The 13,502-nt window shown below is 40.9% G+C and overlaps 1 protein-coding gene across 2 annotated transcripts in view; it reads left to right on the top strand.

The window, feature by feature from the left end:
- SLC18A2 (solute carrier family 18 member A2) overlaps positions 1-13,154 on the top strand; it is a 39,832-nt gene extending 26,678 nt beyond the window's left edge. For both annotated transcript variants that reach the window (XM_023224230.3, XM_031936167.1), the window contains exons 11-16: positions 453-531; positions 704-755; positions 1,402-1,465; positions 3,690-3,809; positions 3,950-4,083; positions 10,814-13,154. In XM_023224230.3, the coding sequence (XP_023079998.1) occupies positions 453-531; positions 704-755; positions 1,402-1,465; positions 3,690-3,809; positions 3,950-4,083; positions 10,814-10,918 (554 nt within the window). In that variant the 3' untranslated portion in view covers positions 10,919-13,154. The remainder of the gene's footprint in view (positions 1-452; positions 532-703; positions 756-1,401; positions 1,466-3,689; positions 3,810-3,949; positions 4,084-10,813) is intronic.
- Positions 13,155-13,502: the final 348 nt, after the last annotated feature.

The following is a 13,502-nucleotide window of genomic DNA, read 5'->3' as shown; positions in this document are numbered from 1 at the left end:
CTGTGGTGATTAGCTGAGTAATGGATGGGGTTTGGGGTAATTTTAACTTTTTTCTTTTTGCTTATCTCACGGTTCCCTAATTCTTTCAATAACCGCGTCTAACTTCTGTCGGATGAAATCACACATAAGGTTGCAGGTGCTGAGCTCCCAGGCAGGAGCTGTTCGTATCGGCCCACGTGTGAAGCCCACCACCAGCCAGAGATGGAGGCAAGATGAAGGAGTTGATAGAGAGAGGACTTTCATTTCTGGAGTGTCTCAGCAGCTTTGTGTGGAGGATAAGCCACGTGGGTCGAGACCGGATCCGGCAGGTGCCGGATATTAGCTGCTGGGGTGTGGGCCCCGGAGCTTCATTTCATCTGCTCTAATCAACGTTGTGGTGTCTACAGTTATTAGTTTTTCTAACATGTGACTGATATCAGCACTGATAAGCTCTCCTTTTCATAAATTTACAGGCGTTGCTTTCTTGCCAGCTAGTATCTCTTATCTCATTGGAACCAATATTTTTGGGATACTTGCACACAAAATGGGGAGGTAAGATGATATGAAAACAACACTCATTCTGTTATAATAATGTAGTTCTTTCCAAAAATTCTAAGTTGTTTCTGCCTTCGCTATTGCAAGTAATTGTTTTGATTTCCACTGAAAATTTGGACTGGAAAAAAATCAAATGATCATTTCTTGATGGTGCTTTTCCTTTTGATAGGTGGCTTTGCGCTCTTCTAGGAATGATAATTGTGGGAGTCAGCATTTTATGTGTGAGTAAAAGATGGCATTCGACAAGTGGGAACGATCCGTGAATAAAACTTGGGCTTTGGGCAAGAATCACCAAGAAACATTTTACGTTTGAGTTTGTTGATATTTTATTACAGCTTTCATTTTATTCTAATTTTTTATCATCTTAAAAATGTTTGGACAAGACTTTCCAAGGAGTGTATTTTCATTTTATGTCAGAAATTATTTAAAATGTTTTATTTTACACTTTATGTTTAACTCTCCCCTGCATCATCTTCAGCTTGACAGTGTCTTATACACTTCAGGACAACCAACCTGAAACAATAGCAAAGAAAGATGTTTTTCTAGAATAAAATCTCTTCCACCAATAGCCAATATCCGTCCCTTATGAGGCCTACTTGTTCTTGTCAAAACTTGAGGGTGGAGTAGGCTGATCATTCACATATACCGGTGACAAGTTTTTCATGGTGGCCATAAAACTTGTCTCAAGCTTTGACTTTCAGAGATTTGGAGGGTCTGGTTCTTCACAAACCCCACCCCTTTTCATCCTCTTTTCTTCAGAAGGGAACAGGCGTACCATGCCCAGAGAAAAAACAAGTTCAGGACTTTCTGAGATGATTAAGAGTTGGAACTCTTGTATTTTAGCATAACATTTATTTTCTCTTACAGATTCCATTTGCGAAAAACATTTATGGACTCATAGCTCCGAACTTTGGAGTTGGTTTTGCAATTGGTAAGTCATACGAACCTTGTGCCTACATTTAAAACCGCTTTTCCACGGGAAGGGTTCTTCTTCCTCTGGTAGACTGTAGTTCCTCAACCTAAATTTCTAGAATCTTGGAAGGAGGCTGCAGGCAGCTTAGCTAAATTACAGCCTGTTGATTCTCTGTGTAAAGACATCTGCTTCTACGCACTAGTCATTTATTTCCTGAAAACCAGTATTTTTAAAAAGCTGATATTTACAGAAGGAAACTGATGCTCCACTGCTGGGGCTGGGCAAACAAGTGAATCTCTTGCACAGAGCTCATTTGTGTGGACTCCTCCCTATGAGCAGGTCTTCTCATGAGGCTGGGGGCAATGGCATCACATATATGTTTTGAAGAGGTTTTAGTACAGACAAAGCAGACTAATGTGTTGATGACCACCTGTGCTGCAGGAATTTCCATAGGCAAGGAGATGGGCTTTCGTAATGTTAAGAACGATAATATGTTAGGAAAATCATTGTCACTATTTTGAGTGAATGGTATACTTTTATCTCTTATTTATAATATACCAATTGATCATGATAAAAGTAAGTGCTCAGTCCACCCCTGTAGAGGCAGGAACGTAACCTTTGAGTGGTACAGTCGCACAGCACAGCTTTCACTGAGGACAGATGGTAGAAGGCTGCTGAGGCTGGGGTAGAACCCATTATGGTACTCCAGGTCCTTCTCAGGTGACTGTTTGCCTGTCCTCTGCCTTGCCTCCCCTTGTCCTCCAGTGTCTGGATGGCCCATCTTTTTGGGGAGGGTGCCCAGTCCTCTGGCAGCTCCCCTTGCCATTCTGCAGGCCTGGCAGAATGGGCCCCTGGCCTGTGTCTTTTGGTGCTTTCCTGCTTTGCTGTTTTCTGGTTCACTTGTCTCTCGCCACTAAGCACACCTGCATGCCTGACCCACCTCCTGCTGGTCACACCTGGGCCACACGCTTAGACTATGGGTGTTTCTAAGGTGGAGAATAATAGGGGGGACCAGAACACCCCAGAAGTCCAAGGAGTCTGAGAGATCATCTGGCACCGATCAGAAGTTATGTGTGTGTATGTGTGTTTATGTGGGGGTGTATGTGTGTGTTGTGTGTGTATGCATGTGTGTCTGTGTCTGTGTTGTATGAGTGTGTATGTGTGTGTTGTGTGTGTATGAGTGTGTGAACTGAAATTAGCTAAAACACACACATATATACACACACATACACACAACACACACACACATTCATACACACACACAACACACACACACACACTCTGACATAGTCATACACACACATACATACACCCCCACATAAACATACACATACACACAAATATACATTCACACATATGCATACATACACACACAGATACACATATACCCACCCACATACACATACACACACACCTACACACATACATACACATACAGAGAGACATACACAAATACAAGTACATACACACACACATACACATACAGATACATATATACACATAAACACGTACACATAGACATGCAAACACACACACATAGACACATACATATATACATAGATACACATAAATACACACACACACACATATATATATATATATACAGACATATACCCCAGCAACAACCACGACCAGCATTAGAATCTCATCTCTTGAATAGTGGGGAGCAGGTAGTGTAAAGAGGGTGTGTGTTCAGAGTTCCTGGCTCAGACTCCCTGGGCTCAGTGAGTGTGGTCAAGCCTCGCCTGTCTGAATATTGGTTTCCTCATCTGTAAAATGGGGATGCTCATGATTGGCTGCTGTGAGCCAGTGTCTGTGAACACACTGGCAGAGACTCAGAGGTTTTGCCCTCCCTCCACATGTGTCAGTGGCAGGCAGATGAGGAAAATGTCTTTCATTGAAACGGTGCTTGCTGCTTCCTAATATGTACAAGTGCTGGGAATATGGGTGAACAAAACCAACAGGAGAGTTGGGCATTTAGCAAAGAATTGAAGAATGAATGACAATTGAGATGACGCTGTGAGAGAACATCTGTATGCGAGGGGAACCTGACCTCCTCTGGGGGGCCAGAAAAGGCTTCCTTCATTCTTTCTACTCAAAGATTAGCCCCAAGACTTGCAGGTGGCGATGACAGAAGGGGAAGAGCTGGCAGGGTCGTGAGTTTAAGGCACAGTCCCTGATATTCAGCCCATTTTGGGTTTATATCTGTTTGCTATACACTGTGTTCCCTGACTGTCCTCAGGAATGGTGGATTCGTCAATGATGCCCATCATGGGCTACCTCGTCGACCTGCGGCACGTGTCCGTCTATGGGAGTGTGTATGCCATTGCAGATGTGGCATTTTGTATGGGGTATGCTATAGGTAAGGACATTGACTTTTCATAACAACCTTTTCCCTCAATACACAACGGATAATGTCTACTAAAATTATTTAAATCTTTGCATCTTTCAGTCTACAAGACATTTGGAAAGAACTTTATCTAATTCTCTGTTTCCTGAAAGGTCCTTCTGCTGGTGGTGCTATTGCAAAGGCAATTGGATTTCCATGGCTCATGACAATTATTGGGATAATTGATATTCTTTTTGCCCCTCTCTGCTTTTTTCTTCGAAGTCCACCTGCCAAAGAAGAAAAAATGGTAAGAAAAATTTAGGATGCAGTGAGCATTTCTTGGTAATTTTACCGTGGCCTTCCTGATAGCTTCCTCGTGGTTTCATTCTAAAGCCTCCAAACAAAAATGGTAAGAATTCCTTTTTAGTTTGTACCCCATAGAGCAGTTACTTCTTTTATTTTTTTTTTTATTACTGTGAGAGTTATTTCTTTCAAGCTTATGTTTATAAACTGGGAGAATGAAATTATTTTTGTACATAGATGAGCATCAGTGTTGCTCTTTTGTTGACCAAGCCTAAACCTAGAATCATTCAATTTGATTTTCTATGGTTCTTGAACATCTTGGACACAATCTTTCTGCCCCCTGTACTCATGCCTAGGGTTAGCCATTTGTGGTGCTGTTGCTTTTCTCGTAACCCTTACAGCATTCAGTAATAGTTGCTGTCTTGTCTTTACTGTATGTAGGATTTTGGAGATGATTTTACGGTTTTTATGGAAAAATCATTGTGTGTGCACTTTGGGGTATATGTGAACACATAGAACCATTTAATTTATAACTTTATGACCAAAATTACAGCCATAGGCAAGATGTAGAGTATAAAGCATCCCTCTTTTGAAAAAGTTCAAATTAATTGATTCAAAATTTGAATTTTGAAATGCATGAGTCATTTTAACCTTTCTAAGGTATTTTACCTTACCCAGCAAGGAGAAACTCAGTGTTTCTGATCATCTTTCTTATCTGGCGTTGCCAGTTTTTAAAACAGCAAATGCTGATAGGTACTTGTCCAGGGGAAAGGAGAGTGTCTTGAATTAAGGATGAATGAGGTGAACAAGAGGACATGCATTTTTGTGTTTGTGAATAGATGTGAGGTTTGTTTGTAATGTTCTCTTGGAAGTGCATCAGAAGGTCTTTCTGACGGTGGAACTGAATGCATCTTAATGCTTTGGCATTTCCTGAACTGCCCTTTGATGGTTTTCCCCAAAAGGAGATTTAAAGACAAACCTTAAAATAAGGTTATGTGCAGCCTGTGTTTGTCTTGGGTGTTTTTTTACATTCATTAATTAATTCCGCATATTTTAAAATATATCAAGCACTGGGCACTGGCCTTGTGCCCTTTATTTTAAATAGGATTTAACTAGACACTTTTGAGTAATGCATGGCCCATCTGACTCACGGAAAAGGTATGGAAGGTGCTGTGGAAATAACTCAGAAGCCATCCCCTTGTCCTTCCTTCCGCTTGCTTAGATGCTTCCCCAGCTCTGAAAACCACATCACTTTCTCAGACCTGTCTTAGAAGACACCTGCTTTCCAGCTTGGGTGTGTAAATTCCAGATGCATCTTTGCTTGGCTGACCCTAGCACAATACCTTGCTCAAATGGAGTCAGAAAATTCTCAGCACAACTGCAAACTGCCATTCTGTTGCCACAATAACAGTTTAAGGCTGAATGGCGGTTACTCTCAATGCTTTTGACCAAAAAAAAGTAGATATGTGTGTATACGTGTGTGTGCGCGCGTGTATAAAATCACTTACAAATCCTCCTGTAGCCCAGGAGACTGAAGACTCCTGGGAGATAGTTAGGGCTAGCATGGACCTGGGAGCCAGACTGGCCCTACCATGTAGAGGCTTATGAGTCTCGATTTCCTCCTCTGTTGCATGGAGAAATGATAACGTCTACCTCATAGGATTGTGAGGATTAAATGGAAGAATCCCAACAGAGTGATTGGCCCTGTGGCTCAAAACGTGTGTTCCTATTTCCAATATCACCCAACTCTTTCCTGCTTATCTAACTCTCTGGCTTCCCCTGTCAGTCCAGCAATACCTGAATTTTCTCCCTTTTTCCTCCTCTGTGATGTGAGAGTTTCCTTTAGCTATACAGACCCCAGAACAGATGAATGGGCTCCCCTTTACAAGCCGGCCAACATCAGTGGCTGTTGTGATGTCCGTTTGCGAACAGCAGCCTGATGGCTTATCTGTGGCCTTGGGAAATGAATGAGGTCAGAGGACGAGCAGGGAAGGTGCTTGCCCAGCCAACCACCACTGTGTTCCGCAGAAGGACTAGCAGAAGGCGGGCCTCAATACCCCTCCTCTTTCCCAATTTAAACGAATACTTTAGTTCATTTTTTAAAAAAATGCTGAAGGAAGTGGAAGAGACGGTCCTGAAAGGCAAGACGGTAAGAATTATAGGTTTCCAGAAAGCCACTTTCACTGCAAGATGTTACAATCCTTAATAAGCACCTAGCAAGATAAATCATTAAAAACTTGAGAAGGCGTGCATCTCGCTGCCCATCAATGATGCCCATAATTGAAGGCATCACGTCGGATGCCATTCGACTGGCCTAATGGTGACATTTGAGAGTGGTGACTAGCAGCTGCTGCCTACTCATTGTGTAAGCAGAACAGGAAGCCAGCGGTGGCGGCCGACAGCACCTAACGATAAGGGGGCATGCAGGCGGGACAGCAGTGTGTGAAGGAGGAGGAAGAATCAATGACCATGCAGTTGAGAAACCCCAGAGCAGACAAGTGCTGGCATTCAGGATGAGCAGTTGCCAAATGCTGGGGGATGTGAGGGCCAGAAGGCATATGACCCTTAGCAAATCATTCTTCCATTAGACAGCATCCTTATAACAAGGTGTTTGGACTTAAGCTGTTTTATATTGTAAGATATAATGCTGTTTTAATGGATCACCAGGGATAGAATCATGAACTAGTTTATGAGCATGTGAGTTTGTCTTCCATTTGGTTTACTGGATTTCCATTTTTTATAATCAGCATTATCAGTATAGGTGGAGAAAAAAACCTGTTACTCAAGTCCCTCTGCATACAGGAAATATCAACATTACCATTTGAGGAAAATTGTGTTATGAGACAGTTACATGGTAGCGCTTCACTCTCAAAGTTCCCAGTTGAGAAGAGCTGTGTTGTGGATTTTTTTTCCAGGTTGAAGTATTATTTTTAAAGGCAAGGCATGCTTCTTAATTTTACTCTTGAAGTTTCTAATTGTTGCCAAGACAAGAAATTAGGTGGTTTGAGGATTGCAGCTTTCTTTTCCTGGATGGCTCTGATAGTTGTTCCATAAAGCCCTTCCAGCAACAGCTCTGTTTTCTGGATGCCATGGGTGGGGCAAGGATGGGGTGGCCGGAGGCTGCTGAGATAGACCACATTCTGCATATTATAAGTTGTTTATAGAATTTGCCCCTTTGCAGGCATTTAAATAGTGGGTGCAAAACCATCATTGCTTTTCTAGTTATGTTAAAGAGAATAAAACTTGCCTACTCAGAAGGCCCGGTACCTATCAAAATCTCGAAGACTGGCACTCTTATCTTTTAATGCTTTTATGGGTTCACTACCCCAGCTTTGTATTTGTATTACTTTTGCTTTTCATTTGGTCCACCATGTTTATTTGTTTGTTTGTTTTTACCACTAAGGAGATCCTAACTCATGAAAGGGGCATTTGGAGGGGCTGGGGCTCACCTCTCAGTAAGTGGGCTTTGCTCTGAATTCAAATGCCAATCCCCTCCTATTGATTTTCTCTTCAGTTGCGAGTTGAACACACCTTCCTCACCATAGCAGTGTGTGGAGAGCAGGTTTAATTTACCTGCCTGCATTGCAGCCACCCTGCTTGTTCCCTGGGCACCTGACTGACTTGATGCTGTTCATGCCTTTCTTCATGGCACTTTCGAAACATTACATGCCACCTGGCTTATTTAATTGTGTATACCTTTTTTTTTAAAGTACAATTATTGCACAATAAATCTTTCAAGAGAGGTTTGGAAGCCAGTGAGCTAGGTTTTAAAGGCTACAGAACATTTAAAGGAAGAAAACTTTACCTGAAACAGGCTGTTAATAAATATGGTTTGGGTGAATTGACAAATGCTGGTCAGTTAAGTCTGCATGATGCCAAATTATCAGTCTGACTGAACTGCTTTTCCTGCAGTGCAGTTTTTTTGTTGCGCTCATATCATGTGCCCAGTCCTAGGTTCCGGGGTCCTTAAAATGACATATTCATACATTCAGGTCTAATGTGGATGAGCCAAGAGATAGAAGGCAATTAGGAATAAGGTAGTGATGACCGTTCTTTATAAGGTGACCTGCCTGCCTGGGGGCCATGCAAGGATGGAGGCCCCATGCCCTGCATTCCAGTTGGGTGTCCCAACTGGTATCTCACGGTGCCTCCTCTGCAGACGTCTGTGGTGGCCAGGGTGGCTTACTTAGTGTCCTGCTTGGTAAATAACTCATGTTTTACTCATTGCCACCTCCCTTACTGTCCAAATCTTTTCCATCTTTCAAAGTTTACCTCAACTCCCGCCTCTACAGGGTAGCTTTCCCTGGGCACTGAACCAGAAGTGAGCACTCCACCCGGGACCCTGGAGTCCCTGTTCTTGCCCGTGCAGGGAGGTAACTAAGATGCTGGGATAGGACCTTAAGAGCACTGACATGCAACACCTAATAGGTGTCCCATCAGCTGTTGTCAGCCAGATGACAGTGCTATAGTCTTAGATAATGCCATGTAACTAGGGCAGTGTTTCTCAAAGTTTGTTGACACCATTGTCACGTGAGGACCATTGTCAAATTTCATGTTTTAACCTGCTCCATCTCTCCACCCCTACATTTCCTCGAGAATCTTTAATCTTGGGAAGATGAGACATCTATTGTTAGGGGGGTTAAACCTTTGTGTTACGTGGGGAGAACGGTCCTGGTGTACCAAGTCTAGTGCCGCCATTATTTTAAAAATTGAGCTCTTTATTGAATACAAATATCAATTCACTTGGCCAGCAGCATAAAAAGAAACAGTTAAGTTAGAAGCTGACAGGTTGAGCTGGCAGCCTAACTTAGAGGGTCAAGGAAGTCCTTATCTTCACATGTTACACAGATCACTGGGGAATGTCTTGGGAAATGATAAATGGGTTAAGCACTGAGTGGAGTCTTATCTGGGGACAAGAGCTGGGAGTAACAGCTAACAGACAAGATGGGTTGCAATAGGCCAACATCAGATACATTTTTATCTATTTAGATTTGCAAACTGCAAAAGGAAAATATTGGGGGATGGAGAAAAACTCAAGACATACCTGATAATTCATTTCAGTTGCACATGACGCCCCCTTGCTGTCCTCTGTGCTCGTCTACCTACCATGGAGTGCTGCAAGCGGCTCCTGTCTGCCCCATCCTAGCTGTACACCCCTCGGTCAAATTCTTTAACTGCTCCGTGCCTGTTTTCTCACCTCCCACAGAGGGTTATTGTGATGCGTTTTCTCTAAAATGCTTAGCATGCTCTTGGCATGATAAATGCCAGCTGTGTTATCAAATATAAGCAAATACTTATTTGACAATCTGGTTTGAAAGCAGAGCGGCACGTTTTTGTCATGGTTTTTAAATTTTCAGTAACAATAAAGGAGGGCATGAGAGTTTCATGCTCATCAGAAGAGGATTTTTAAAAAATCATATATTTAAGCTAGAGGACAGCTAGGATTGGGGAGAGGTGGTCTGGAAATCACATGTGTGAAAAAATAATAGCTCTAGCATGTTTTGCCTGAGAAAAAAATCTAACGGGCCCTGATAATATGGTCTTAAAAGATTGGGGGCCAGGCATGGTCACTTGCACCTGTAATCCTACCACTTTGGGAAGTTGAGGCAGGAAGATCACTTGAGCCCAGGAGTTTGAGCAACCTGGGCAATATAGTGAGATCTCATCCCTACCAAAAAAAAAAAAAAAAAAAAAAAAAAAGGAAAATTACCCAGGCTTGGTGGCATATGCATGTAGTCACAGCTACTCGGGAGTCTGAGGTGGAAAGATGGCTTGAGCCCGGGAAGCAGCAGTGAGCTGAGATTGCACCAGTGCACTATGGCATGAGTGAGACTCTATCTCAAAACAACAACAAAAGATTGTAAGGGCAGCCTGTGAAGATATCAGAACTGGCTGGGTTCAGTGGCTCATGTCTGTAGTCCCAGCACTTTGGGAGGCTGAGGAGGGGGATCACTTGAAGTCAGGAGTTTAAGACCAGCCTGGCCAACATGGTGAAACCCTGTCTCTACTAGAAATACAAAAAAGTAGCTGGGCATGATGGTGCACACCTGTAATATCAGCTACTTGGGAGGCTGAGGTGGGAGGATTGCTTGAACCCAGAAGGTAGAGGTTGCAGTGAGCCAAGATCATAACACCACGATCCAGCCTGGCTGATGAAGCAAGACTTCGTTTCAAACAAACAAACAAACAAACAAACAAAAAAAAAAAAAAAAAAAAAAAGAAGAGGATATCAGAACCAGATTCATGAATGCAAACGATGGAAACGGGTTGTAGTCCAGACTTAGGTACATTTCTCACATGTGAGGGCTTCTTTCATTAAGGAGAGAGCACATCTTTTCAAGGTGTGTTGCCACAATGATGTCTGTAAACATAAGTTGGACTGGGTGGCCTCCAGGATCCCCATGCCCCAGTTCCAAGATTCTAAGTATAACAAACCTAACCTGCCTATCCCTTGCTTCATAGAGTGTAAGTTCCCACAGTGGACTTATGGCCCCTGACAGGTATAATGAAAATACTGCAGCGACCACTTCTGCTGTCTCCAATTGCCTGGAATTTTTAGAGTGTAGAACTACAGGTCTTTTAGGTCAGGCGTCTGGCGATTGCTCCAAATGACTGGTTAATAGCAAGTAATACTACATAGCTTTCAAACTAATAATCCTTAAAAACAGTAGGTTAAAATCATCTTATCTTTATGAAACAAGAAGTTAATATACTTGCACTTTGCTCTCTTTTAGGCTATTCTCATGGATCACAACTGCCCTATTAAAACAAAAATGTACACTCAGAATAATATCCAGTCCTATCCAGTAGGTGATGATGAAGAATCTGAAAGTGACTGAGACCCTCAAAAATCGTCCAAGTGTTTAATTGTATAAAACAGTGTTTCCAGTGACACGACTCATCCAGAACTGTCTTAGTCATACCATCCATCCCTGGTGAAAGAGTAAAACCAAAGGTTATTATTTCTTTTCCATGGTTATGGTCGATTGCCAACAGCCTTATAAAGAAAAAGCAGCTTTTCTAGGGGTTTGTATAAATAGTGTTGAAACTTTATTTTATGTATTTGATTTTATTAAATATCATACAATATATTTTGATGAAATAGGTATTGTGTAAATCTATAAATATTTGAATCCAAACCAAATATAATTTTTTAACTTACATTAGCAAACATTTGGGCAAAAATCATATTGGTAATGAGTGTTTAAAATTAAAGCACACATTATCTCTGAGAATCTTCCAACAAAGAGAAACTAGAATGAAGTCTGAAAAACAGAATCAAGTAAGACAGCAAGTTATATAGTGACACTGAATGAGTGTTATTTAACTTGTAGTTACTATCAATATATTTATGAGTTAAAGAGCTAGTTCTCTCAAGTGTAGCGGACAAGGACTTGTGTCAATTATCTTTTGAATCCATAAATCTTAGCTGGCGTTAGTTTCCTATGTAATCACCTACCTAGAAGAGAGTTGTAAATTGTATGTTAACATGTTATCTGGTTGGCAGCAAACACTAAAGCCAATAAGGGAAAAATAGTAAATGTTCTGAAAGCAGAGAAAAGCAACCAAACATATTGTTATGAACTAAAAGCTTTCCCTTTAAGATGCATACTTGATTGTCTTACTGGATGAAAGAAAATTGAGGGTACATGTACCTTATACTGTCAAGGTTGTTTAAACATGATAAGGTTAATCGCCATCTACTTCAAGTTTTAGAAAAAGAAACAAGAGGCTAAAAACAGCTGCTCTGACTTTAATATCTGACTATATCTTTGATCTGTTTGCAGATCATCCAAGTGTTTTCTAGGAATATGTTTATTTTAGGTTGTCTGAAACTATGATTTTTTAGACTACTGAAAGTTGTTCACATCAGTGTGAAGACAACTTTTAAATGAAAATGAGGAATGAAATGTCTTGAATCATATATTAAGAAGTAAAAATAATAGTGATCACGCAGAAAAGAAAAATGGAACATCTAAAAATGTATGTGCTAACTATATCATCCAGTGTTCAGTGTCGTGTATTTTTCTAAGCATGACAACATTGATGTGCCTTTTCAGTGTAACAGCAAATACTGTTAGTGAACATTGTCAATTTATGTTGTTTTGTTAAGAGATACGACTGGAGTGTGCAGTGTGGAATGTCTCTAATAATAGTTATTAATCCTGCAGTTCTATAATCATAAACAAAAATTACTTAGTTTTGTTAAGCTAAGATTGTGTTTGCGTTAACTTGGACATCAAGGAGCAAAGAATTTTAGAACAAAGACTCCTCAATCTTGTGACTTTCTTATTCTCTAGGAAAGTAACACTTCCTTTGTTTCATGAAGCTTTTCTGTGGGGCTTCGATTATTTCAAGTCTGGTTTCCAAGTGCAGTGCGTTTGAAGCAAACAAACTTCCAAGTCATTTATTTGGCATTGGTCAACTTGGCCAAGTCTACTACTTTGGAAGATGGCTCTGGAGGAAATTCTCATATGGCTAAAAAGGCAGGCTAGTTTCTTACTTCTACAGGGGTAGAGCCTTAAAAAAGAACGTGCTACAAATTGGTTCTCTTTGAGGGTTTCTGGTTCTCCCTGCCCCCAATACCGTATACCTTATTGCAATTTTATTTTTGCCTTTATGGCTCTGTGTCTTTCTGCAAGAAGGCCTGGCAAAGGTATGCCTGCTGTTGGTCCCTCAAGATAAGATAAAATATAAATAAAACCTTCAGAACTGCTTTGGGAGCAAAAGATAGGTTGTACCTGGGGAAAAAATTTTAAGTCATAGAATAGAATATGACTAATATTCTTGGTTAGCAAGACTGAAAAGAGGCTTTTTTAAAAAAATGTACGTACCAGAACAAATAACATACAGTTCTCTGAACATTTATTTTTTGAACAGAGGTGGTTTTTATGTTCGTACCCGGTAATACAGATACAAAAACCTGAATGAGGTAGCAATGAATATTCAGCTGTTTGACTGCTAAGTGCATCTGTCCATATTTTAGCAAGTTTACTTAATAAATCTTCTGAATCATGTTTTGTGCCTGTTTGTATTCCTTCATAAACCAAATGTTGGAATAAAATACATAAGGTATCATTTTGACTGTGGATATGTAATTAAAAACTATTCTTCTGTGCTTGTAGGAATCAGGTAAAAGCCACTCCGGGTTAGCTTGACCATACTTTTTTGGCTTCCTACAATTTATTTTAAATTGAGATATGTAACTAGCCACATTCAATGTGGAAAAAATCCAGTAAGTTATCCTTGCATCTATAAACACTGCTGTCCTGTTGGTTGTCAACAAATAACCATACCTGATGAAAATAGCTGTAATATCCACCCATTTGACATAAACGCAGGGGAGTTCCGTAAAACCCTTGAAATCTGATACATTTTGAATGGTGTGCCAGTGGGTATCTTCCTGTGGTGAAAGTCCACATC

This window comes from Piliocolobus tephrosceles, chromosome 9, assembly GCF_002776525.5.
Source record: "Piliocolobus tephrosceles isolate RC106 chromosome 9, ASM277652v3, whole genome shotgun sequence".
Taxonomy (NCBI): domain Eukaryota; kingdom Metazoa; phylum Chordata; class Mammalia; order Primates; family Cercopithecidae; genus Piliocolobus; species Piliocolobus tephrosceles.
The sequence above is the reverse complement of the archived record's forward strand: the minus strand, read 5'-3'. Positions and strand labels throughout refer to the sequence as shown.